General features: G+C 47.0%; 1 protein-coding gene across 3 annotated transcripts; it reads right to left on the bottom strand.

Annotated features, from left to right (window-relative positions):
• Nucleotides 1-7,094: 7,094 nt before the first annotated feature.
• Nucleotides 7,095-17,445, bottom strand: LOC136527941 (homeobox-leucine zipper protein HOX9). 3 transcript variants are annotated; one of them, XM_066520977.1, is made up of 19 exons: nt 16,961-17,445; nt 16,196-16,596; nt 15,754-15,913; nt 15,559-15,638; nt 15,375-15,465; nt 15,180-15,275; nt 14,515-14,628; nt 14,352-14,435; nt 14,094-14,249; nt 13,934-14,008; nt 12,469-12,575; nt 12,192-12,372; nt 11,539-11,727; nt 9,177-9,257; nt 8,779-8,913; nt 8,229-8,554; nt 7,858-7,963; nt 7,516-7,665; nt 7,095-7,430 (listed from the first exon to the last, which is right to left on the bottom strand). In XM_066520977.1, the coding sequence occupies exons 2-19, from the start codon at nt 16,432-16,434 to the stop codon at nt 7,284-7,286; spliced, it is 2,517 nt and encodes an 838-aa protein (XP_066377074.1). In that variant the 5' UTR covers nt 16,435-16,596; nt 16,961-17,445; the 3' UTR covers nt 7,095-7,283. The 3 variants fall into 3 exon arrangements, with proteins under 3 accessions (XP_066377074.1, XP_066376938.1, XP_066377005.1); XM_066520841.1 differs by having other exon boundaries at nt 16,196-16,555; XM_066520908.1 differs by having other exon boundaries at nt 16,196-16,555; nt 17,005-17,445.
• Between the last annotated feature and the right edge of the window lie 10,170 nt (nt 17,446-27,615).

Genomic DNA, 27,615 nt, shown 5'->3' with positions numbered 1-27,615 from the left:
GTACCATGCAAATGATGATGCATTGGTGGTTGGTGTATGATGAAAAGTTGAGAGGGGTGAATGGGTTTTCTGCCGCTTTTCGTCCTGGCTACTATGATGAAAGAGAAATCGTTGTATCAAAGCGGTAGATTTTCTGTTGCGCGTCATCCTTGTGGGTGATCTGAACCACTTTCATTTGGATTTTGGAGGTACCGTCTGAATGATGCAGGCGTGCTGCACTGCACAAGAGGCCATGCAGGGAGTTGGCCGTGACGTTGGTCGGTCCAGCCCTTGTGTGGCAACCGAACTTGGGAGTTGGGACCACGCCTATTGCTCTCGCTCGTCTTGTGCTTTACACATCTCGTCATCGTCCGAAAGGGCTTGAGAGAGAAAAATGAGTTCGGTGAAATTGGTCGTTGGGTCGTGACCACATACCAGACGCTAGGCTTCTGCAAAAGAAAATACGGAGTACGTAAACCACCAAGGCTCCGGCCAAAAGCCAGCCACGGCTGATGAATTGATGATGAGACGATCTGAACCGCATCTCCTCCGCTCCTTTTTCTCCCTAGGAAAGAACAAAAAGGCGATCAGAATCGCAGCTGCCCTCCCGCGCTGCACTGCACTGCACTGCGAGGCAGGCGGCGGGCACCGAGCAGGGCCAGGCTGCATGCCGAGCATGTGTGCGGCCTGATCTCCACAATGATGGACAAATGCTCACCTGTGGCGCCTGCCGCGGCGGTTCCTGCCCATTTGACCTGCCTACAGCGTGCTGACCCGACCCGGCCGCCGGCGGGCCAACGCAAACGCACGGCAACAAGCCAAGCGAGGGCGCGAGGCTGTAGGAAACTCCCGTTGCCGTCAAGTAGCAACTGCGTCTTGGCCGCTGGCCCGCGTCCAAACAAAGCCGCGAGTCGCTGTCCGCTTGCCGTTCTGCTGCACTGCACTGCACACTCTGTTGGTCTGGCCGAAACAGAGAAAAGATGGATCCGGGCCGGGCCGGGCCATGGGTCACGGCATGCAGTAGCAATTAGTACGACGTGCCAGTACAGCGGGCATGAATGCCACTCTGGGCGAGGCAGAGGCGTGTAGTGTAGGGGTTGCCCCTGCCGGCCGGCTGCCCTGCCTGCTTCATCAGAGCAAGTATAATAGCAGGCTGTAAGCCGACTAAATGCTGAGGTGGAGGAGAGAGGGGAGGAGAGAGAGGAGAAGCGGGCTGTAAGCTTACAGCCGGCTTGGGCACAAGAACCAAGAAAGTCTGTGAGAGAGACAAGTGAGCCATGTGTTAACTGTAAAGAGCCAACTACTATATGAGTGGGCTGAGAGAAGGCTGCAAAGAACCTTACAGCCAGCAAGCCGGCTGTATTATTAGCCTTGCTCTCAGTGCTTCGTCTGACCGGCAAGCAATTCTCGCAATGAATTTTGATGGACGGGGGCGAGTAGCATGTGTGGCCCTGGACTGAGGCGGACAGGGCGAGCCATCGAGGAGGAAAAGGAAAGACTGTGTCTCAGATGCGAGGAGGGAGAAGCCGGACGCCATCGTTTTCTTGCCTGCTGTGCCCAACAGAGACGACAATTATTGAAGGGGGGCATAGATGCGCAGCAGCATGCCATGGACGGCCCAGCTAACAGGTGGCGCCGATTTATGGCGCACTGATGGCGTCCAAACGGGGAGTTTATTGCGGCCTCGCCAGTCGCCATCGCGTCCGGCCGTCCGCGTCCCCCTCTCACCTCGAGATTAGCGTGTGCTCGCCTGCTAGGCTCTAGGGTAGGACGACGTAGCAGACAGTCCGCGGCGGAATACGGGAGGCGCAAATACGCAATGAGGCCTCGTTTAGATTGCGAAAAAATTTTAATCCGATAAATAGTACCACTTTCGTCTTATTTGGCAAATATTGTCCAATCGTGGACCAACTAGGCTCAAAAGATTCATCTCGTGATTTCCAACTAAACTGTGTAATTAGTTATTTTTTTTACCTATATTTAATACTCTATGCAAGCGGCTAAAAATTGATGTAATGGAGAGAGAGTGAAAAAACTTGGAATTTGGATGGCATCTAAACAAGGCCTGAGTCATGACCCTCGTCCAGAGGCAAAAGACGAGTAGCTGCTTTTCGCAGTACTGCGCGCTTGTGTGAAGTATCATCTATTTATATCACTTCTCGTATATTTGAAGTGTCGATTTCAAACAACACCGTTGTACCACCTGCTAATAATACAGGTAAATTGTTATTTTTGTAATTTTTAGATCCGCCACTGGCAACATGTATACTTTTCCTTTGATCGTGTAGCTATTGTGGTGCCACTCCATGCAAGGGATATGATAATCCCTCCTTGTAATCATGCATTTCATTGTAATACTCAAATCCTTTTTACTTGTTCGACTCCATGTTCTTTCAATTTTTCCTATAATTGTGAACCTACAACCAATAGATTCAGAAGCATTTTCATTAACTTCAGGAGCTAATGAAATTTTCCCATATTTGAGAGACACCGTCATGAAAACTAGGATAAGTCAGCAGAAATTTTCGAGCCTGAGAACCTTGGTCTTTAGAGTCTACTAACTTCCTGAATTCATGCTTTGCTTCCACCTCCTTTGGCACTAGTCCAGGTAAAACGAGTGACAACCAATGTACTTCTGCTTCAACATTGAGCTTCTTTGTTTTCTAACCAATTCGGTCACTGCAGCAACCACCAGGTTCATATTCCCCCTAAACAAAAGGTGCCACTGTGCCAGTGCCAGTTCATATTATTAGGCTACTGCACAACAGCCTGCTCCTTGTTCATTTCATACTCTGCATTTCTCCATTCACTTAATTCCTCAATTGGACTGTTAGGGTTCGGCAGAGGAGTGAACTCGTCTTCAAATAGACAAATACTCCCTCTGTCTCTGAATAAATAGATTCCTAAAGTTGTCTTAAGTCAAACCTTTTGAACTTTGACCAAATTTCTAAAAAAAACATAAAGACTTATGGTATCAAATTAGCATCATTAGATTTACCATAGAATATATTTTCATAAGATGCTCATTTTATGTCATAGATGATGTTATTTTTTTTCTATAAAGTTAGTCAAACTTAAAAAAAATTGGCTAACACGGATTCTAAGAATTGATTTATTTGAGGACGAAGGGAGTACATAACAACAACTATGCTTTATCATATTAGTTGTCTCGGTAATCACATAGGTAGTAGGTTAAATGCAGAAAGAATTAGCATAGCATCTATGCTAATGGTTATAAGTAGTTTTAAAGTCATGGCAGGTGATAGAATCTGAATTGTTTTCCTCGGCCTACTTTGCAATCAAATGTATTTTATCTCTGTTGTAATTGACGATAGTCGACATCTGCCTGGGATGATATTAGAATATTAGATGTGCATTTCTAGAGAATAAATGCAGCAGTAGAATCATAAATACAACACGTATTATTGATGTAGCTCAAAAATGTTCTTCATCTATAGATGGTTGTGTCTATGAAATGAAACCACTGACTTTCCATCTTTTAAAAAGGTTATTTCTCGAAAGAATGTTTAGTTCTAATGAGTGCCCTGATCAACTTCAAGAGGTTTCAATGAAATCCTTAAAGAATGTGGAGGCCTTCCATTGGCCATCATAAGTAATCTACTAGTCTAGCTTGTCGGCAGATAAACTTGCCATGAAGGAAGAGTGGGAGAAGGAGAAGGCGAGAAACTCAATTGGTTCTGCATTAGAAAAGCACAGAAATCTAGGACTCAATGACATACTAATAATGGGCTACAATGATCTTCCACGCAATTTGAAGACTTGCTTTCTATATCTAAGTGTATTTCCAGAAGATTACATTATAGAAAGAGATAGATTAGTGAATAGATGGCTGGCACAAGGCTTCGTTGCCCATGATCGGGCTTCGACGCTTGAAGATGTCGTTGAGATATATTTCTATGAGCTCATAAGACATCTCTCTGAACGACGCTTCAAGATATTTCTATGAGCTTCGACGCTAGCTTGAAGATGTCGTTGAAGATGATCGGACTTCATCACTATGATAGGTTGCCAAGGGTTAGTACTGCATCCATGAGACAATATAAGAAGATTAGCTATCCAACAAGCTGAGAAAGAGACGTCTGTTCTATAGGGGCAGGATTTAGCCCATGCTCGACTGCCTTTGGTCCCATTAAAAATATCCCTCATCTTGTTAAAGTTGATAATCTTCGTTTTCTTTATTTCGAAGGGTGCTTGGGTATGGATGACTACAACTTTGATAAAGTAGACAAACTTGCCCACCTTAAATACATGAGCCTGTGTGATGCCTTGATATTAGAGATTCCATCCAAGATTGTCAAGCTAAATGACTTGGAGATACTAGACCTAAGAGGAACATGGGCTACTGAGCTACCATTTGGTATTGTTCGTCTCACGAAGCTTCAATAGCTACTCGTTGGAAGTTTCAGTCATGGGGTAACAAAGTTACCTGATGGGATTGGGAATATGAATATTTACAAGTTCTTTCAGGATTTGATATTGCCGCGAGTTCGACAACTGCAGTGGATGATATGTGGAAACTCAGAAAATTGAATGAGCTTTGTATTCAATTTGTTGCTTAAAGATGTTATTAGAACAGGAGGTATCATGAGGTGTTAATGTCCTCACTGCGCACGCTTGGTAGTTTCAGACTAAATCGTTATGGTCTTCTGGATCTGTAATTTAGATTCTAGCACTTTGGAATTCTTAGATTCTTGGTCCCCTCTGCCATTCTCTCTCCAAAGATTTTGGATGACCTCAAATTTTTATTTCCTAAAAATGCCAAAGTAGATCTCACCATCGCTATATGAAATATTTAAACATTATTAATCTTTCCGAAACAACAGAACACGAGTCTACATATTGGGTGATTTGTCTGCTTTGTTATTATCTCTACATGTGTGGTTCATATCTGACCTAAAGAAAGGATTATTGTCCGTTGTGGAGGATTCCAATGTTTTTGAAGGAGCACTATGTCCGCACATGGCCCTGCTTCCCTAGTGTTAATGGCCGAAAATTATATGGGGGCTAAGCGGCGACTCTAATGGCGCGACCGAGGCCCCCCCCCCCCCCCCCCCCCCACCCCCACTTCCCGGTGGCAGATCTGCCCGTGTAGTCGAAGCTATTGTTAGCGAAGCAAATTCGAATCCAAATCATCTGATATTGTAGATCACAGAAATGTGATGGTTTGGAAGACAATACTGATTTCATTTATATAGAGGTATGCAGTTTCCATTGTGGATAGATGATTTCATTGAGGAACTTAATTAGTGTTAGATAAGTCTTGAATATGTGTATAATTTAGATATGAGGCAACCCTGTTGTAATCATGAGACAACCTGGTAGCTCGATGGCGAAGCCACGGGAGCACCCATATGCTTTTATAGTTATTGTTTTATAGGGAGGAGCGCCCGTCCGAGGATGTAGGTACATTGGCGATGGTGAATCCATTTGAGTCTGGATCTTACTGTGCATTCTAAGGCCCAGCTTAGCTCCCAAAAATTTTGCAAAATTTTTCACATTCCCCGTCACATCGAATCTTTAGACGTATGCATGAAGCATTAAATATAAATAAAAAATAAAACTAATTACACAGTTTAGACGAAATTCACGAGACGAATCTTTTAAGCCTAATTAGACTATGATTGGACACTAATTGCCAAATAACAACGAAAACGCTACCGTGCTCATTTTGCAAAAATTTTTGCATCATCGCGTGGAGGTGCAATGGATATGTTCCACGGCGCTCAAGGCTTGCACGGGTGGTCCGGGAAAACACATGGAGCAACGTGGAGCGTGGTGGCGATCAAGGACTCGAGCGGTGGAATTGGAAACTCTGAGCAAGTGGAGCTGCAACTAACAGGGGAATGGAGATCAGGTTAGTGACGACAGAGGCGGACCTACCCATATAGCGAAGTGGGGCGGTCACCCTACCTCCCCTCGGGCGGGATTCCAACCCCTGAGCCGAAGGTGGCTAGCGCAACCGGCAGAGGGCAGACGCGGTGACTGCAAGGCCGAGGTTGAAGTCGATGGTCGAGCGGAGTTTCTGCGGGCTGCTGGTGCCTTGGTGGAGTCGTGGGTCTTGGTACTGGTCCGTCTGCATTGGCCCATGGAGAGGAGAGACCTTAGGGCAACAGTCGCAGGCACACGGTAGCCGCTCCCCACTCCGAATGGACTTGATAGGCGATAGATAGCAGCGGCAGTGGCGCCGCTCGCGTCCGCGACGGCCCAGCGCTCCTGGCTTCGGCCCTCCGTGGCTCGGCGGCTCCCGCTCCCGGCCGGGCGGCCGTGCCCGGCCCCGACGCCAGCCGGTAGGCAGGTAGCCGCAAGCCCGCAACTGCGCCCGGTGGCCTGCGCGCCTGTAGCCTGCCTCGGTGTGGCTGTGTGCCTGTGCGCTGCCGCTGCTGGCTTTTTTGTCCGGCGTTGGTGTTGGCCTCTGCATCGTGCAGTCGTGCTATATGGCAGGCACCACAGAGCAGTCCATGTACTGCATCTCCGTCGCCTACGGCTACTTGTGCCTGCTGCCCTGCACCCATAGTCCCATACGTGGACTTGGGAACTCCAACCTCAAACGATTTGGTTTGATTTCTTCTTTGATTGATGTACATATCTCTCGCTCTCCGAGTTGTCTAAGACTGCCCGTAAGTCACAGAGGTGCCAATGACAGGGCACACGGCGCGCATGCCATGTGTTTGCTTCATTGCCTCAGCTTGGTCTACATCAAATGACTCAAAGCCATCTGGTCACTGCTCCGCCTTTAGGCCCCGTTTGTTTCCGCTTATAAGCGGCTGGTCGGTGGAAATAAGCGAGAATCTCACCAAACGCTTCGCTTATTTCCACCGATTCTTGCTTATATGGTAAGCCGCTTCAGAGATTTGAACTACGAGAAGCGAAAAGCGAGAAACGAGAAAATCTTCGCTTAGATTATAATCCAAGCGTGGCCAGGAGAAGTCGAAACAAACGGGCCCTTAATCTCACAAATAAGTTTGTGAGTGTGTGTGGCTGTGCGGTGTGAGTTGGTACGAGAGTTCAGATGCTGCATCTTGTACTCGAAGAGTTGAAGCATAAAAATAAAAGATACGACCAAGACCGCCAAGCTAGTACGAGTGCCCCCTGCCTTCACAAACAGCAGCAAGTTCAGCAGGTTAAATTAGCGGAAACGAGGGCAAACATCTTTACAATACTGGCTTTCCCCAAGACTACATCCTAGCTAACAGTAACAGCAACACCGTACCATTCTCATCTACAGAGAATGCAAAAATGGATGCTGGTCGTAAAGTTTGCACAGGGCGTCTGCCGAGATTGCATCAAACGAAGGACCAGTTGACGAAACAGAAGGCGAGGCAGTGTACGTTGCCGTCCTCACCGAGAACTTTCCACGCAACAGCTTGCTCATAGGAGACGTGGCGGCCCATCCCAGACAAGCACACCCCAGCCGGCAGGTACGCATAGCCCTAACAGAGAAGAAAAGGTGGATTATTTGTTTCCAACACCTAAACATGACAGCCATCCTTTGGACAGTGAGAGCAGCAGGTGTACCTGTTCCATCAGTTTCGGAACCTCCGCGTGTAATGCCTTTCTACCAGGCTCGTCAAAGATCTTGTCCAGGGTGAGATCTTGTAGAGCAATTAGAGTTGTTTCTAACATGTCAATTCCCATCTGGTTGCCAAAAGTAAACACAGGCTTTTCCTAACAGAATATAGGACAGAAACATGTGAGCCAAGAAAAGTCATGTTTGTCTTGCCATGTCAAGTTAGCTATAGTTTCTTCTACAGCTCGCACAAAAAAAAGTTTCTTCTACAGAATTAGATGGGAATCAGATTACATCCTAACAAAGGACCAACCAGTTTTGATAAACATGAATGACAGAGAAACAATTACCTTGAAAGAGCAGCACAAGACTGCGTCCTGATGATCCCAGAACATTCTCAATAGTGATTCCCCAGCTTGATCCGAGTGGCTAACCAAATCCACTCCCAAGTGATACCTGCAAGCATGAAGAAAGCTCATTACCATCATAAAAGTCCATTATCCCTTACAGCAAACAATCTTTTGGATAGGAACAGAGCAAAAGTGGACCAATGTTTCTTAATATAAATAATACTCAGGTCTCCTGCAGTGTTCTAGAAAAAAAAAGTGGACCAATGCACAACCAGACCTAGGAACAACTTGGGTGGTGAGCATACATCCACATTCTTAGGCCTTAACCATCTGAGCTAGGCTCAGTTCCTAAAATGGGCAAATACACTTACCGGTAGCTCTGGCAAATCCAGCGAACAAGTGTTGCAGCTTCAGGGAAGCCAGAAATTATCTTCTGCCCAGTATTCAAGCCAGACTGGGAGGGAGAAATAGCCATTGATACTCTTTGAACAGCAGAGACGATGCTTCGAACATATTGACGGGCCATAGCTGCAACGGTATCTTGGAGATGTATTTCATAGGGAAATTGAAAGGCGATTGTTAGCACAGATCGCAGGTTGCAAACATCCTGAGATCCATCCGCTGATGCTTGTTGTGTGGTTGCACCAACTTCAAGGCTAGAGGCCAAATCTAACGTTCTTCCAGAGGATAGTCCATCCTGTGGAATGGAAGATAAAGATGTTTAAAAGCTAAGCGTGCGGAAATAGAAAACATACTAACATAACAAGGTGGGGAAAAATAGTGTGGTTTAAATGCAGATAACAGACATGTAAAAATGTATTACTGTGGTGGCAAGAAAAGACAAGGCATGACTACAGTAGTGATGCAAGTAAATGAGCACAAACTTTATCTCAAACAGATAAACAAGTAAGAAACACTAACTGTTTTTATGTCCAACGGGATAACACGGAAGCCTGAAGAAATCAATGGAGCATCATCAGGGAAAAGCTCATCGATTGGTGCAAAGACAAGCTGGAAGCAGGATCCCATTGATTTCTCGTCTATTCCAGTGCAAAGCTGAAAAATATTCAACTCAGAGATTCTGATACTATAATTATGCGTGGCTCATAAGAAATGAGAAATCCAACAGGCATATCAATACCCTAAAATTGACACAGTAAAATTCCATATTCATCAAGTGATTAGTCCTAGTAATGATTTGTTTTAACTGTAACTATGTTTTTTTTAGGGGTTAACTGTAACTATGTTAGCACCAATTTGTAGCAAACCGGCAACAAGACTGCACGTGAAAACCCTACAAAGCAGATTATTATTATTACCTGAAGCAGATGGATATCTCTTGATAAAAGGCCCTCGTCATGTGTAAGAGTCTGTCCTTCAAGCCGAACAACTTCTAAGATCTGCATATTTATGATAGGGAACAATCTGATTACACACATCAAAAAAATATAATGCAGCAGAACACATAAATTTCTCACACCTGTAAATTATGTATTATTTTGTCCAAATACTATGATCTGGATATAAATCTGATTACACACATCAAAAAATATAATGCAGGAGGTGAGCATGCCATGCGATCACAGATCAGGCACAAGGGCACAGTGCTGGACATGCCGAGAGGTGTGTGAACCAAAGTTCCAAAAAGCGGTATTACGCGGCTGCTTAAGTGCGCTGAAGCGCTACGCGGGAGGCTGCCGCTTCGCTTCGGGCCATAAGCGGCCCCTAAGCGGCGCCGGCGCTTCAGCGGACTCGGACGCGGACAAGTGCGGAAGCTGCTAAGGTGGAGAAAGGCGCCGCGGAAGCCCTGCTCCACGGCCGCTCAGCGAGCCAGCGACCGGGCGGGAAAGGCAGCGCGGGAAAGCAGCGCCGGAGATGGATGCGCGCGCCGTGCGGAACCCGATTCGGGGCGCGGGAGAGGAGGGGATAAAAGCAAAAGAGACTTCCCGCCGCCGGCCGCCGACCGACGCCCGCAGAACGACGCGGGACGCCCACCGACGCCAGACCGACGCTCGATGCCTGCCGACTGTTGATTCGAGCCGCCGCTGGAGGAGGTCGAGCTCGTCGGTCTCTTCCCCAAGGTCGAGCTCGAGCCGCCCCCATCTCCATGTCGTCCTCTCGATTCTCTTCCCCATGCTCGGAAAGGTGAGCTCCTCTGCCTCTGCTTGACTTCTTCACTGTCTGCTCCTCTCTCCTCTGCTTCTCCGTTCTCCACTCTGGTTCTCCCTTCCCTTCTCCTCCCTCCCCCTCCTTTGAGTCCTAATGTGTGCTACACTGTTACTGCTAGGCTCCAGTTCCATATAGGTGTGCACATGTGCAGTCTTGGATTGCTAGATTAGTTTATGCCTAATTCCTTCCCTGCTTTTGTTGTACAGATTAGTAGAATACATATTTCTTGTTTTGTTTTGTGCTTTTAGAGCTGCGTCAAAGTTCAAGAATAAGAGAGCTCTATGCAGAAGAGGAATTTGATTCTGAAGAAGAGGAATTTGACAATGAGGATGGGCTGGATGGCATGGATGAAGATGAATGAGTCGGCTGGAATGATGGCATCTTTTGTTATGTCTATCTATGCATTGCCATCATTGATGTTTTATCAATTTATCAGTTGTGTTGTACTGTCATGCTCATGAGTGGGCTGCAATGATGTATCTTTTAATTTGGAACTAAGTAGGACCTGAAACTATGGTTTATGAACTTCAGATGCAATGTTATGTTCTCATGAACTAAGTAGTAGTGTTCTTGCCATTACTATTCACCTTATCTGTTTATAAATATTTAATCATGAGGTATATTTTTTTGTTTTATGAACCTAATCAACATTTGATGTTTCCCATATCTGTGACTGTTAGGAACATTACAACATGAAACCAACAATTGTTGAGCTGTACCTGTACAAGTCCAACAATTGCTCAGCTCTACAAGTCTAGGAATAAGATCAAATAAGGTATGTTTTTATTTATACTTCTCAAGTTCACAGCCTATTACATGAATCTGATTTGCTACAGTACAAAACGCTTAAGCGACGCTTTGTACGCTTAAGCCCGCTTAAGCTCTAAGCGGCGGGTCACCGCTCGCTTAGCGCTTGGCGCTTTTTTGAACTTTGGTGTGAACGTAGGTGCAGCAGCAACACACGTACGGTGACACACATAGATGAGGCAGGACAGGTCAATGCAGATGTTACAAGGACATGGGGCGGTGGCGATCTCATACATTGATGATGTCAGAGGCTTGTGGTTAGTGGTGGCTGTGCTTACGTGGTGACCAGGACGGTGGCCACACTCACAAGAGACGCGGCGTGAAGGGAAGGTGAACGCAGGTGTGGGATGCAATGGCGTGGATAGGGCGGCAAGCATGACCAGAAAGAAAAACAGCAGCGCTAGATTAGTATTGGAAGTAGGCAGCGGAAGGAGTCGAAGTGTTGGGAGCCCAGATTCATGGTACCATCTAGAGGGACAGAGATGGGCAACACCACTCTTTGAGAGGGAGGGGGTTAATATATATAGCTTCATACAACTTGTGTTACAAGTATACAATCTCTAGGTCTGTACAGGTAGTTAGGCCATACAATCTCTAATGGTAAGCAACAGAAAATCTAAAATATTTCCAATACTGAGTAGACTGTGAACGATAACAGCACTTGCAGCTAGTCTTAAAGTTTCCTCAGAAGGAACTGAACATTACCTCCTCATTCTCCACCGTGTGAGCAAGGGGCATGATGATCTGGCTCCCAGAAAATCTCATAGGCCGCAACCCAGGAAGGGAACAAGGGCTTGTTTTCAGCGCTGAAGCTGAATATGCATCGAAGTTATAATCTGCCCACTCAGACCGATGTTCCCTCAGGAACCTAACAAGGACTGCTGGTGGAACACTCTGAAATAACAAACAATGAAACAACAACATGTAAGGACACAACTATATATTTTAATCAGCCAACATGTTGTTCAAACTATATATTTGAATGAACCAACAGATTGTTCACAAGGGTAGACGCTTTCATCTACTTGACTATAACTTCCAGTATTTATGGTTTCCGTTAAAGGCCAGCAAAGCAAAACTTAGATGAACTACTAGTGTAACAATACCACTATATAGAACCCAGCGCAGACACAAAATAAGGCACAGCCAAATGAAATTCATAAATTCATGATACTAGGTCGGTAAATATATAAGTTTCTCGTATGGCATCAAATTAGCTATTTAATATATATTCATATCAAGATTTAAAAGTGAACTATTGCCTCGATACTTTTAGGCCCCGAATTCCAAGCTAACTATTATAGGTAGTAGTATATAGCAACGGGTAACTAATTTATGTGAAATAAGTGCACTCTCACCTGCAGCAACATGGATGCTTTAGCGCAGATGATACCTCCAGGGGCTCCAAAAGCAGTTGCAGGATTGCTACCGCTCCTAATCTTCTTCGAGTTGCAAGCAATGATAACATCTTCTATGCCATCTCCAGCCATAATGGACCAACCATCATCATTGAAACCACTTATAGCATCATTAAAGCCTCTAGAAGCGAATAAGATTGATGTTATAATAAACAGCATGCTCCTCCCAAAGAAAGGTGCTGAGGATGCAAGAGTAATATCGTTATCTAAGACTCACCTACTCAGCCTCTGACTGAATGTTCGTAGAACAGCTGGTTGCCTCCCCATCGCATATACAACCTCTCCACTTGTTTCTTGAGCAATTTGTCTGAGGTGCCGTAGCGCCTTGATAGCAACAAACAATGTAAATTACATAGGCAAATCATCATTTATTACCTCCTAGGAGGTAATAGGAGAAATAAGGAAAATAGCTTCCTATTAGATCTAATATACATGCATGATCTAACTTACCTATTTGATATAATGTGACATGCGGATGAGATCTAAAGTAGTTTCTAACATGCTTATTTTTGTAACATGAAAAAAATCAGTAGTGACATAGTCAACACAAATTTTATACAGGAAAAACTAACATAATCCGCAGCGATTTTTTCAGCAGTGATCCACAACAAAGGGAAGAAATTGGTATAGTTCTGATCACAAGTTCGGGAGTAGAAATGAAATTGGCTTAGTACTTTTGTCAGATTCCAGCTTAAGTACTCAAACATGATTCAAGTCAGTGCAAAACATATATTTATCTGTTTGAGGATCTATGCGCTCATCATGCAGACCAAACGAAGGAGGGGGATTTCTTTTTTTCTTCACCTGATGATGGCCGTGTTTGGGACCACGGTGCGGCAGTGTGCTGGTATCCAAAATGCGCCCAATAGCTCGCAGCACAAAAAACGCGACCGATAGTGTACTCTTGCGGTCGCTGTGTCTACCGCAGTTGAAATAATCAAATAATCATCTGTACCACAGGGCGTTTGGCATGATTGTTTATGATTCTCGCAGTCAGCAGTCTAGGAATCCAATTATAATCGGTTCCAAACGTGCCCCATTCAGAGCAAACAGGGAGGGGACCAAAAAAATATGTATTTGCGTGCAGACCTATGTGCGCTCATCATGCTGTGATCCTAGGAATTTATTTTTCTTTATCTGATTATGTAGTTGTTCCATATTTTCTAAAAATTAATGGCTGTGTTCTTTTTTTTTTTTTTTGAGGTCTTACCTCCTAAGGAGGTAACCAGATTACCGTAGCAAGGCCTAAATCCATCACTCCAAAAATGCAAATAAGAGCTACATGTATAGACAACAGAAAACAAAAACCATAGATGGTCATGTTTTCTCAAGCAGAGTAGCTCCCACAGTGATAAATGAATGATGAATCAAACTTCACATACTTGAGGTCCATGAATCATCTCATTCATATTCTAGAAAGCAAAAAACAACAAGAACACTGGAACACGATAGCACGATTAGCCAGATTTCAACACTTCTCATGTGTATTGTGTGAAAATGCTTAATATAGGGATCCAATATGATTCTGTACACACTAAGCCTCGAACTACTACATAAATTTGTTATACAATACAAATTGGTTTAAGAGTTATTAGAAAGGTGGACATTTTTTACACATGCTACAAATTATATTATGGAATGTCAGATATAACTGTAGATATGGAAAGGTTGCAATAACTCACTGCGGTTGTCATCTTCTGAGCAACTACCCGAGACGACTCATAGAGGGGGCGAAGAACTTCAGGAACACTCCAAGCCTGTAAAATACAGTCACTGAATTGGTAACTAGATGAAGGAAATTTAACATCGGTGTAACAAGCATGTAGAATTTGGGAATCATACATCAAGGTCCAGATGGTCCACTATTCGCACAATCGAGCCCCCTGCCTCACATTGGCGAACTAAATAGCCACTAGGAAGCATCTCGGCTCTTACGAATTGTTGTGATGTGGCAGCGCTTTGACCATCTCCAGAACCACTTAAAGATCTCTCACAAACCTGAAACATACAGGAACACACACAAAGTAAACAATAATACATTTCAGCAATTTACCTTGTTAACAAGTCAAGCAAAGACAAAGTGTTCAAATCTATACGCACCACAAGACTGCCATCCTCCATAGTGGTTGTGTACCTCAGTGTCCAAAAGTCCCGTGCAGGAACTAAAGTAGTAGGAGCATACATCTGAAGGAAAACCCAAAAACTACATATAAGAGCGCTATTATTCTTTAACAAATGGAATGATCAGCGAAATATAGCTAACCTGCATGTAAACAAGTTCAATAGTCCCGCCATTTCCAGCTGGTAACATTGTAAAGACTTCAAGACTCCGACAATCACGGAACCAAGATGGGCGGTCTTTCAAGATTTCCACAATCTATCAAGCAAACAATCATAAGAAACTCCCAGATAATTTACAAACTGTATGTCCAAAAAGTTTCAGAAAATGTTGATCAATGTCAACATGGCAAGTTAGTTATAAACAGAATATTTGGTAAAGAATACTTTGATGTGGCACCTAATCCACCAGTTTTAAAGATGTTAATTGACCAAACAAGCACAGACACAATCTTAACCCACACATAATGCTTAATTTGCGTTGAGGTACTTAAAACCTCTCTAAGTCTCGTCTTATATAATTCTAGATAAAGCTTAGTTGTAGCTTTGGAATATTATCGTCTGTACCACCGCCTGATCTACACCTTTCATTTATACCACCAGCCTCTCAATGACATGTAGAACCAGACCCACGTGTCATCGGATAGCTTGGTGGTGTTGATGAAGAGTGCACCTCAAACAGTGGTATGGATGAAAAATTCCTATAGCATAATACAGGTACAAGAGTTTCAATGCGTATTCATGTAAACCAACAGTAGAAATTCTTGAGGTAATATCAAGTTCTAAACAAAGTGCTGAAGCATAAGCTACCTTTGTTGGTTCTAGGTTCACCAGACCACAGGCACGGGCAGCAACACCACGGCCACCATGTGAAATGGTCACAATACCAAAAGAATCCGGACCAGGCTAATCACAGAAAAAGAGATCGACGTAAGCATGTTTCAATCAACTTAATTTCCATGCCAGAACATGGAACATTGGAACCTCTAAAGTTAATCAATCCACCTTCATCCCAGGCATCTGGACCCAATCAATAGCAGTCCCTGTAGCCTTTGAGAGGAACTCTGTCAAGGTCTCCTCTGCAATTGAAAGGAGCCTGGCCCAAAAGGGGAAAAGGATTAGTATAAACAATATGTTATTAAATCCTACTAAAGTGAGAAAGTTTCACGGCAAGCTTTGGTTTATTTACCCTGATGGATTACTCGCATCCCTTAGGTTTGCAGGAGCGGTCAAATTTGAATCACAGCTGGCATCATTTGCTAATGACGGCTGTAAGCAGTGAAGAGATGGTATCAGAGGAGAAAAACAAAAGGCAGGAATGGACATGCAGGTATGCAAAACAAATGTCACGATATGGCTTCTGGTTAACAAAACCAGGGCTTACATTCTGCAGCTGCCGCTTCATGTACGCATTCTCGTGAACCAGCTGGGAAACCTGCTTCTGCAATCGCTCATTCTCCTCCATGAGAAGCTTGTTCATTGCGGTCAATTTTCTGTTCACGGCTTGGAGCCTCGAAGACTCCTTCCGCTGCTTATCACGGCACCTAACACCATGAAAGAATGGACGCAGAATTCAGCTAGAGGGACAAAAAGAATCAGCGTGTAAGAAGACAAACTACATTTTGGCCATTTGCTCAGAATAGCATGGAACAGACTTTCAGGTTTGCACAACACCCCCCACCTGGGGTTGTTCATGCTAAATTTCTACTTCTACCTATCACATCATTACGATATATAGAAACAACAGGATTCATCAAGATTCACTTGCTCGAAGATAAGTTCCCACAGATTTGCTGACTGGTTGACAGAAGACGGTGGGCGCTCACCTCCGGTTCTGGAACCAGACTTTAATCTGCTTGGGCTCAATGTTTGAGAGGATGGGACACTCGCGTAGCAGCTGCTGCCTGCGCGCGGAGCTGGGCTTGGGGCACTCAGCGTACACCCGCTCCAGCGCCTCCACCTGCTCCGGCGTGTACCGCACATACTTGCCTGTGTCTATCCCGCCCTTCTCGTACCCGCCGCCGCCATCGCCGCTCCCGCTCCGCATCGCTACGGCTGCTGCCATCGTTGCCCGGCCACCGAGCACCACCGAAAGAAAAAGCTCCAACACGCAGCCGTCCTCTCCGCCTCCGACCACCACTTCCCTTCGCACACCTTCAATTCCACCTTCTCACGGCGATCAAAACCTGCGAGATTGTAACGAAATCGGTGTTGGAAATGATTTAACCTGAAAAAAAAATGCCGGCGATTAACAACCCTCCCTCCATCCATCAGGCAAAGAAACGTAGAAAAGTACGCAAAGGAGTCAGCTTTTGGCTTGAAACCGAGGAAAGAAAAGGGCGGCCACTGCAGAAACAGAACACGCAAATGTGGCCGATTAGCCGCGGCGGAAACAGGGGACCGGGGAAACGACGCTGGAAGCACACGATTCCGCAACGCAGGACGAGATTGCAGGCCACAAGCGGCAGTTCAAATCCGCATTTTTTTTTATTTATCCCACCCATGTTTCCCACGCAAAAGCAGATAAAAGCTCAACGAAGAGATCGCTTGACAGACTCGCAAGAAATCCCAAACAAAAATGAATGGCTCACCGCCGAGGTACGCGAAACGGAGCTCTGAGGAATGACGCCGTCACCTGTTCAGCTTTTCCACGCGCGCGCACTAGCAACCGAGACGGGCACCGTCGCCAGCTGCTGACCGGCGTCACAGCGTACCCCCGCGCAAACCGTCCCCCGCGGTGGTGCCCGGAACCTAGGCCATCGACTGCAAAACACGCGCGCACCCGCCCACCGATGCCTCCCAGAACCAGCAGTGCTCGCTCGCCCGCCCGCTGGGTTGCCGGATCCTGTCGAAACAGAAGGAGACGACAGACGAGGAAGCCAGCGGGTTCGGGAGGAGGAGGAGGGGAGAGAGAGGACACAGGAGACAGGAGCCGAGTCGCCGAGGGCGCCAAAAGGCGACAGCTTTAAAGACGAGCTAGCGAGAAGCAGCAAGAGGAGAGAGAGACAGTTGTGGCAGCACTACAGCGAGCTACTCCTCCTACTAGCTACTCTACTGTGAGGGCGCACGAGAAGAACTACAGAAGAGGTGGAGAAAGCTGAGGACGGGGGAGGGCGGAAGGCCACACGCCCACGAGAGCAGCTGGACTCGGTTCACGTAGCCCCCGAAGCTGAGCTGGGGCCCGCGGACAGAAGTATAGCGGCCGCATCGCGAGCTACTGTTTCGCTGAAAAGACGTCATTATTTTGTCCGTGAGTGACATTGCAATGTCGCGTGACCCTGGCACGTTCACCGATTACTCCCTTCTATTTTAATTTTATATTATATAAGTGGTTTTGGTTTTCTAAATATATTGTTTTATTATAATTTAAACGTAGTGCATATTTAGGTCCTGTTTGGTTTCTTCGGGCACTCCTAAAATTTATGTCACATTGAATGTTTAGACATATGCATAGAGTATTAATTATGAAACTAATTACACAACTTGCGACTAATTTGTGAGATGAATCTTTTAAGCCTAATTAGTCTATGATTTGACAACGTGGTGCTACAGTAAACATGTGCTGATGCCAGATTAATTAGGCTTAAAAAGAATCGTCTCGCAAATTAACCTCCATCTATGTAATTGGTTTTGTAATTAATCTATATTTAATGCTCTTTATTAGTATCTAAACATTCGATGTGACATGAATTTTAGAAGCGACTAAAGAACCAAACACCCCTTTAAGTGCATAACAAAGACTATATATCCAAAAAAAAGTTAAAATATCTTATACGGAGTAATTTGTAACGGAGAGAATGTTACAGGTTATTACCATCTCTTGAACATAAATTTTATAGAAATCACACAGAAATTTTATAGAAACAAAAAATGTAGGAACAGTTACAGTCCAAACAGGCCCAAACGGTTTTATTTTTGTGAAAAAAAATGTAAATGTAGAGCAAGATTAGCAGGGAAAAAGACATTCGCTTATTATCTAATTCTAGAATAATCTTTTTAAGAGGCGATTCATAATTTAAGAGCGGACTGTCTCATTAGGAACGTGAGAACGACCTGTCCTGCCCATCGTCCAATGGATAACTTGTAGGTTTTAAGAGCTTGTTATTGTTATATCTATATGAAAAAACACCTCTAGATTCAGCATAGTGATATAACAAAAATAAATCAAGGTGATGATAGGGCAAGAAAAATCAGCAAGACTTTTTTTATTCTAAAATTAGCGAGAGTTGAAGAAAAAGAAGAATGGTGCAATCCAGAGGAGGGATCAATCGTTGGGCCCTGTAGTTGTTGTGTTGTTGAGCGACAGGAAGGAGCACGTGGAGAAAGGATGATGGCGCCAAGTGCTCAAATATCTTGAGGAGCAACTAGAGACACATGGTGATTGAGATATAAGAGGTTAGATGTGAACAAGTAATGTAGATATATCCAATAGCTAAAGAAGAAACTTCAACAAATACATAATAAATAGAATGTTCGCACTTTGTATTCTAAGAAAACCGGTTTGACTAGTTTCCTAAAATCGGTGAGGCTAGTTTTACAACTTTGTCAAATCAGCAATTGGACTTCAACATTATGTATCTCTCATTAATATGATCAATATGTGTGTGCGTGAATGAGAGAATTACGTATTTCAGAAAGATCCATATCCACCCCAATGGAACCGGTTAGAGTTTTCATTTTATCGTTTAGAAATTGTATTTTGACATCCACCCCAATGGAACCGGTAAGAGTTTTGACTTTGTCAGTACAAGACCTCCCCACCCCATAAATATAAGGACCACAACCGATTAAGGATGTAACGACCCAAAGTTACATTCTTAATAATCATCATTACCATGATCATAAGCATCTTAAAAAGAATAATTGCAAAAATATATGTCAAATGCTATCGAATTTGTCACTGATGTGTAGAAAGTCTGACACATGTTGTGCCAATCCGTCAGAATCATGCTCAGACAGGCAGTCCGGCAAGCACAATAGACGGTTCACATGGACACGAAGCATGAGCTCCTATCCCATTTGTCCCAACCTATAAGCCGAAGTGGTGCCTCTCCCGCACCCAAACCCGGGACAATTGCGCACTTCTACAGTTCTACTAAAAGTTATCTTCTATGTTATATTTAGATTGTCATCTATATCACACCATGTGTTGATGTGAGGATAGGGACCCCCTAGGGATCTGGATTCTCCTATAAACGTTTTAGATCCAGTTTCTCTTTAGAAACATTTCTCTGCTAAACCAAAATCATTTCCTCTAACCGTTTGGCTAGCTCATTGGATTCTTGAAACTTAGAACTATAATTGGGAGAAACTAGGTTTTGGATGTGTTCTCTTGGACCGGTGCAAAAACGAGAATCAATTCCAAGTGATTCTCCCTCAAACTTTCCTCTCTTTGTGGCGTTTGGCAGTGATTCTAACAAGAATCCGAAACGTTTCCTGCTGCCAAACATATTCATGGACCTATACTTTGGCGTGGAAGAGGCGAGGAGACTTTTCAAACCTCGATAGTGGCCTTCACTTCCATGGAAACTTGAACTCAGGACATGAGGAATGCTACTACAGCCATGTAACCAATCTGGCTAGGTGCTCGTTCGGGGATTGCTTGATATGAAGACGAGTTATTGTTATTTTGCTGCATCAAAACAACATTAACTTTCTAAAATAAAATAAATGACCATAAAATAAACTATAAAGCTAAATACTGAGTGTGGGGGTATGGCCCCCAAGACATGGGTCGCACCATCGGAGGTGGCCCAACCCACAAGATCAAGGCGTGCACGGCGCTGCTCGGCGTGCACCGCAAGACATTGTATAGTACCAAATAGGATACTTACCTTGTAACCCTACCTCCTCTAGAGTATATAAGGAGAGGTAGGGGTCCCCTAGTGGATAGGCTACATCAAGCTACTTGGTCGTCCAGATCAATACAATACAACAAAGACATAGGACGTAGAGTATTACGTCGATCAGACGGTCCGAACTTGTCTAAATCGCTGTCTCTGCGCCTTGTGTCACCATCCGGTTCCTAATTATGCGCACCCCCACCGACAAATCTACCATCACGGGATACCCCTCGATGGACTGCCGAGCATATTCTGTCGACAGTTGGCGCGCCAGGTAGGGGTGTGCGCTTGATCCATGGCGAGCCAGATGGACCTCAAATCAACAACGCGTTCTCATCGTTAATTTCGTGGAGATCCATGCCGGTCTACGACGACGATTCATCGCTGCTACACCAGCCCCTGCAACAGCAGATCCGATCTCGGAACCACCTCCGAGGTCGCCTTCACCAACAACTCACCGCCCACCAGGTGCTCGCCGTCAACGCCGACCAGATAACGCCATACGTCACCGACCAGACGCTCCATCCAAAACTAAGTCACGCTTTAATATTTTCCTAAATATTCTCCAATCTCCGTATATCGCCATAATATTTCTCCGAACTGTTTTCTCCATGTTTGCTCTCCAAACAATTTTCTGAACCCCTGAACAGTCCTGTTGATGCTCGGACGCCTCCAGAGACGGCCCTGTCTCCGGCTCCTCTCTACACATGCTACGGGCTCTGCGCTCTGCGTTATGGGTGGTCGGCAGCGGCTTTTTGGTCACGCCTGTTTCTCCTACACGTGTACGGGCTCCGCGCTCGATGTTATGGACTATAGGCTAGCTAGGGCTGGAGACTCAGCTACACACTAACTGGTCGGGCGATTTATATTAAATATAAATATATTTTCACGCCAACTGATCGCCGAACTGCATACGTCGTTTCATCACCATTGCTGATTTTTCTCCAGAGTTTATTTATTTGTGCATTATATACTACCCGTTCTACATGTTTGTATTGCAGGATCATCGTCCAGGTGATCGGATCACCTGGTGCTTGGGCTTCCCCACCGATCAACTAGTCGGACCGCTCGATTCATGGACTCCGTCGCCGACCAGTTGATCGGACTGTTCGCCGCTCATGCTTCATCGCTAGCTATGCCGGTTACTCCTCAGCGCTTGGCTTCTTCGTGCTCGAGGACTAAGTGGGCACACTTCACCGTACGAACGTCGTCAGCTACATCGGTGCTCAGACCTTGCCGCCTACGCGGGGTACTCCTCGGTGCTCGGACCTCGCCGCCTACGCCAAGGACTCCTTGGTGCTCGAACATCGCCGTTTACGCCTAGGACTCCTAGGTGCTCGGACCTCGCCGCCTACGCCGGGGACTCCTCACTCCTTGGTGCTCAAACATCGCCAGCGACGCCGGGGACTCCCTCGCTCCTCGGTGCTCGGTCATCGCCAGCGACGCCGGGGACTCCTTGTTCCTCGGTGCTCGGTCATCGCCAGCGACGCCGGGGACTCCTCGCTCCTTGGTACTCGGTCATCGCCAGCGACGCTGGGGACACCTCGCTCCTCGGTGCTCGAACATCACCGGCTATGCCAGGGACCCCTCATTCCTTGGTGCTCGGACACAACCAGTGACGCCAGGGACTCCTCGCTCCTCGGTTCTCGGTCGTCGCCAACGACGCTGGGGACTCCTCGTTCCTCGGTGCTCGGTCATCGCCAGCGACGCCGGGGACTCCTCGCTCCTCGGTGCTCGGACATCGCCAGCTTCGCCGGGGCCTCCTCGGTGCTCGAACATCGCCACCTACACCGGGGACTCCTTGGTGCTCGGACCTCACCGCCTATGCTGGGGACTCCTCGCTCCTCGGTGCTCGGTCATCGCCAAAGACGTCGGGGACTCCTCGCTCCTCGGTGCTCGGTCATCGCCAGCGACGCCGGGGACTCCTCACTCCTCGGTGCTCGGTCATCGCCAGCGACGCTGGGACTCCTCGCTCCTCGATGCTTGGACATCGCCGCCTACGCCGGGGACTCCTCGTTCCTCGGTGCTCGGACATCACCAGCGACGCTAGGGACTCCTCGCTCCTCGGTTCTCGGTGATCGCCAGCGACACCGGGGACTCCTCGCTCCTCGGTGCTCGGACATCGCTAGCTTCGTCGGGGCCTCCTCGGTGCTCGGACATCGCCGCCTATGCCGGGGACTCCTCGGTGCTCGGACCTCACCGCCTACGCCGGGGACTCCTTGCTCCTCGGTGCTCGGTCATTGCCAGCGACATTGGGGACTCCTCGCTCCTCGGTGCTCGGTTATCGCCAGCGATGCCGAGGACTCCTCGCTCCTCGGTGCTCGGACATCGCCGCCTACGCCGGGGACTCCTCGTTCCTCAGTGCTCGGACATCACCAGCGACGCCGGGGACTCCTCGCTCCTCGGTTCTCGGTCATCATCAGCGACGTTGGGGACTCCTCGCTCCTCGGTGCTCGGTCATCACCAGCGACGCCGGAAACTCCTCACTCCTCGGTGCTCGGACATCGCCAGCTTTGCCGGGGCCCCTCAGTGCTCGGACATCGTCGCCAATGCTGGGGACTCCTCGGTGCTCGGACCTCGCCGCCTACGCTGGGGACTCCTCGCTCCTCGGTGCTCGGTCATCGCCAGCGACGTCGGGGACTCCTCGCTCCGTGGTGCTCGGTCATCGCCAGCGACGTCGGGGACTCCTCGCTCCACGGTGCTCGGTCATCGCCAGCGACGCTGGAGACTCCTCGCTCCTCGGTGCTCGGACATCGCCGCCTACGCCGGGGACTCCTCGTTCCTTGATGCTCGGACATCACCAGCGACGCCGGAGACTCCTCGCTCCTCGGTTCTCGGTCATCACCAGCGACGCTGGGGACTCCTCGCTCCTCGGTGCTCGATCATCGCCAGCGATGCCGGGGACTCCTCGCTCCTCGGTGCTCGAACATCACCAGCTTAGCCGGGGCCTCCTCGGTGCTCGGACATCGCCGCCTACGCCGGGGACTCCTCGCTCCTCGATGCTCAGTCATCGCCAGCGACGTCGGGGACTTCTCGGTGCTCGGTCATCGCCAGCGACGCAGGGGACTCCTCGCTCCTTGGTGCTCGGTCATCGCCAGCGACGCTAGGGACTCCTCGCTCCTCGGTACTCGGACATCACCGCCTACACCGGGGACTCATCGCTCCTCGATGCTCGGTCATCGCCAGCGACGCTGGGGACTCCTTGATGCTCGGACATCGCCAGCGACGCCGGAGACTCCTTGCTCCTCGGTGCTCGGTCATCGCCAACGACGCCGGGGACTCCTTGCTCCTCGGTGCTCGGTCATCGCCAGCGACGCCGGGGACTCCTCGCTCCTCGGTGCTCGGTCATCGTCAGCGATGCCGGGGACTCCTCGCTCCTCGGTGCTCGGTCATCGCCAGCGACGCCAGGGACTCCTCGCTCCTCGGTGCTCGGATCTTGCTACGTCTTGTCGGTGTGCTATCAAGCTGCTCCATGCTATTCGGATCAGGGTGCTGATCTTAGGCAGCATGTCTGGGGTCTTGATACGCGCATGTCAGACGACGTCGGGAAGCTTTCAGACTTCTTTGACCCTGCTATAAGATTCATTCTTCATCTTCCAGCTGGCTCGAGGACTAAGTGGGCACACTTCGCCTTGCGGTGAATGTGCTTGTTCTCATCTCGAGGCTACGCTCGGGGACTGGCTGCCTGCTCGGCTGGTTTTCTACTTTATGACCCTGGCACCACGTGACTACGTCACCTACTGTCAGGCTCGGGGACTAGCTGTGGAGGTATGGCCCCCAAGACATGGGCCGCACCATCGGAGGTGCCCCGGCCCACAAGATCAAGGCGTGCACGACGCTGCTCGGCGTGCACCGCAAGACATTGTATAGTACCAAATAGGATACTTACCTTGTAACCATACCTCCTCCAGAGTATATAAGGAGAGGTAGGAGTCCCCTAGCGGATAGGCTACATCAAGCTACTTTGTCGTCCAAATCAATACAATACAACAAAGACACATAACATAGGGTATTACGTCGATCAGACGGCCCGAACCTGTCTAAATGGCTGTCTCTATGCCTCATGTCACCATCCGATTCCTGATTACGCGCACCCCCACCGACAAATCTACCATCGCGAGATACCCCTCGGTGGACTGCCGAGCATATTCTGTCGACACTGAGGCCCAATGCCCTGTTTAGAACGTGATATTTTTTTGTATGTTTTTATGAAATGAACTAACTCCGTAATTTCCTATACAGGCCTTGTTTAGTTGGGTGAAGTTTGGGATTTTGGCTGCTGTAGCACTTTCGTTTTTATTTGGCAATTAGTATGCAATCATGGACTAATTAGGCTCAAAACGTTCGTCTCGCGATTTCCAACCAAACTGTGTAATTAGTTTTTCGTCTACATTTAATGCTCCATGCACGTATCGCAAGATTCGATGTGATGGCTACTGTAGCACTTTTTGAAAAAAGTTTTTGAACTAAACAAGGCCACCATATATAATTTGTACTCCCTCCGTCTTAAATAAACACACATCTTATAGTTATTAAGAAGTCAAACTTTTTAAGTTCAAATATAAAAATAAAAAATAAAAATTATATTTATATTTCTAAATAGGTTTATTATAAAATATATATTCTATACTCAAATTAATAATATTTATTGCATATCATTAGTATTAGTTTACTTTTGTATATATTTAGTTAAACTTTAAAAGGTTGATTGTTTGGAGATCGAGATGTGTACTTTTGAAACAGAGAAAATATGGCAAGTCACACACGGCCTGATCAACGGAAACGGAGTTGGATGCACGGCGATGAACAAAAGTCTGCCCAGGTAATAGAAAAGGACTGGGGTGTTGGCCATGTGTCTCCTCCGTCAGCACATTAGACAGCGGTACACGGCCGCGCATAATTGTGGAAGAGTCCAGGGTAGTCCGCGTAATTGCTCGGCAGCGGCTGCACTTAACAGCGCTGCCGCTGCAGCTGAGCTGAACTCTCCCTGCCCGGCTGCACGGCTGCGGTTTGAAGCCCGGAAACACAGTTCACCTCACGGGCCGATCTGTAGAAGCGTGTCTGTGCCTGTGGTGTGTTTTTTTTTTCTTTGATTTGACAAGAGTCTGTGGTGTGCTGGTGAGCTGGTGGCTGCCGAGGCGGCGGGTGGGGCAACCGGTCGACGAGGAGGGAGCGGCGCCGGCGGAGCACCCACCACCTCCCGCACGGCACCGCGTCCGGGTGGTTGCTCGTGCGCCGACCCCGCTCGGCGCACCGCCGCGACGGGCGGGAGAGATTGGGGTGGGGCGCGGTAAATTCCTGAGATTAGCGGTTTCTAGGTCCCGCATGTCAGTGTACCGCCAGATATGAGGTGGACAGGAGCTGGGGGGTCTGGAGTTCTGGACTCTGGAGCGCTCCATTGGCCAGTCTGACAGGGCGGGCAGGCGCGTGAACTGTGGAGCCGAGCCCGCCCTGCCGCGGCAGTAAAAAAATTGATCACTCTACCTTTCTGGCCCTGGGCTACGGCTACCGGAACGGACCAGTGGGACTGTGGAAGGCCTGCGCTGGCCGCTGGTGCCTTGCCTAGCTTCGGCTGGTCCAGGCGTCTTGGTTGGTTACCAAAGATTTGACAATTTACTGCAAAAGATACGAGTTGCAGTTCCAAAATGAATCGAACTTTCTTAAAATTTGAGCAAACTTATAAAAAAATAATATCAATATTTATGTCTCTAAATAAAGTTCATATAAAAATATATTTCATAACTAACTTAATGATGTTTATTTGCTATCATAGATGTTAGTAGATTTTTACATAAACTTGGTTAAATTCAAAATTATTTGACTTTTCAAAAAGTGAGAACTGCCTATCTTTTGGGAATAAGGGATTTTTTTAAAAAAAATACAGTACAATTGTAGACGCTCATCATGGGTCACCCACATGAACGTGCGAGCCCACACACGTGCATCCTACCTTTATAAGCACATCTGAAAGATTAAAACTAGTTGATAGATATCAAAATTGATGAAGCCACAAAAATATCTGTTATAGATTTAGGCCTCGTTCACTTCGCTGAAAAAACAAGCCAAAACACTGTTCCCGCTGATTTGTTGTGAGAAAAATACTGTTCTGGCTGAAAAAACAAGCTAAAAAGTACGGATTATGAGAGAAGCGAACAGGACCTTAGTGCACCAAATGTGGTATATTGATAAATTTTATAGCAAACAAAAAGGCAACTAAATCTTAGTTTGCTTAAGTTTTGGCAACTAAATATTAGCCATCAACCAATGAGGTTCTATTTCATCTCCTGAGGTCTATCCTCACCTGCTAAAGTAACTATATATCTCATTTTTTACGGAAACAAAGTTTTAAAATTATCAATATAATATATGCAAAAGGGCCTCTAGTTGAGTTGGTTAGGTGTCTTGGGTAGTACTCCTTAGGTTCTGAGTTCAAACTTCTGTGGGAGCGAATTTTAGGGTAGGGTTAAAAAAATCCTCTCGTCAACTCCACACCAAAGTAGCACTGGTCGTGGTCGCTCTCACATGGGCTATGATGCCGCTGTGTATGGGTGAGGCAGCGGTCTTCTTACCCTACAGGTCGAGCTTTTTTAATTATCAACATTAGTACTACCTCCGTCCCCAAAAGATTACAATTCTTGCACATTAGTACTATCTCCGTCCCCCAAAGAATGCAATTCTAGCACAGTGTCGGTGTTTCGAATAAACACCGGCTAGTAAATTTATGATTGTTGCGCGTTAGGCTCAGATGGTGTACTAAAGGACACGAGGTTTATACTGGTTCGGGCTGAACGTCCCTACGTCCAGTCTGCTGCTGCTGCTCGTGTTATTAGTACCGAAAATGGTTCGTAGTAGGGGGTACAAACGGTTGAGAGAGGGACGAGTCCCAAGTCTCTGATGGAATGATCGAAAAGGTCGCTGAGAGCTTGGTCGCTGCTCAATCGTGTGTCAAGTGTCGTGTGTGTGTGTTCTTCTTCGTCTGCCGTCAGTCCCTTTGGTGGGGGGCCCTGTCCTTCCTTTTATAGACCAAGGAGGAGCAGGGGTTACAGATCGGAGAAAGAGGAAAATATCAAAGGTATTGAAGGTCCTTCGAGGGAGCCGGGTCTTCCTTTTTCCCTGTGCCTGCCCTGCTTAACACGACAGACCATGTCAGAGGTGGCATGTTCGCTGATCTTCGTAGGCCATACCCTGGCCTTTTTTAGCAAGTGGGTGCGTCCCATCCTGTGCCGGCGGACGGTGCGGCGTGCCGGAGAGCCGAGCTATGACCCCTCGGGGAGTAACAGGGGAAGTGACAATACGCTCACCACTGTAGATGAGGTGACTTCTATCTTGGACCGTAGTGGCTGTCGTATGCCTATGTTAGTATCCACGCCCGAGGACTGAAGGCGGCGCCTACTACACTGTGG

Source organism: Miscanthus floridulus, chromosome 1, assembly GCF_019320115.1.
Source record: "Miscanthus floridulus cultivar M001 chromosome 1, ASM1932011v1, whole genome shotgun sequence".
NCBI lineage: Eukaryota > Viridiplantae > Streptophyta > Magnoliopsida > Poales > Poaceae > Miscanthus > Miscanthus floridulus.
The sequence above is the reverse complement of the archived record's forward strand: the minus strand, read 5'-3'. Positions and strand labels throughout refer to the sequence as shown.

Excerpts from the sequence above, each read along its gene's own strand:
- LOC136527941 (XM_066520977.1), bottom strand. The coding sequence starts at position 16,434 with ATGGCAGCAGCCGTAGCGATGCGGAGCGGGAGCGGCGATGGCGGCGGC. Across the intron at positions 14,009-14,093 it reads TGGACCATCTGGACCTTGAT|GCTTGGAGTGTTCCTGAAGT; the intron begins GTATGATTCCCA and ends TGTATTTTACAG. Across the intron at positions 7,964-8,228 it reads TGGATTTGCCAGAGCTACCG|GTATCACTTGGGAGTGGATT; the intron begins GTAAGTGTATTT and ends TCATGCTTGCAG.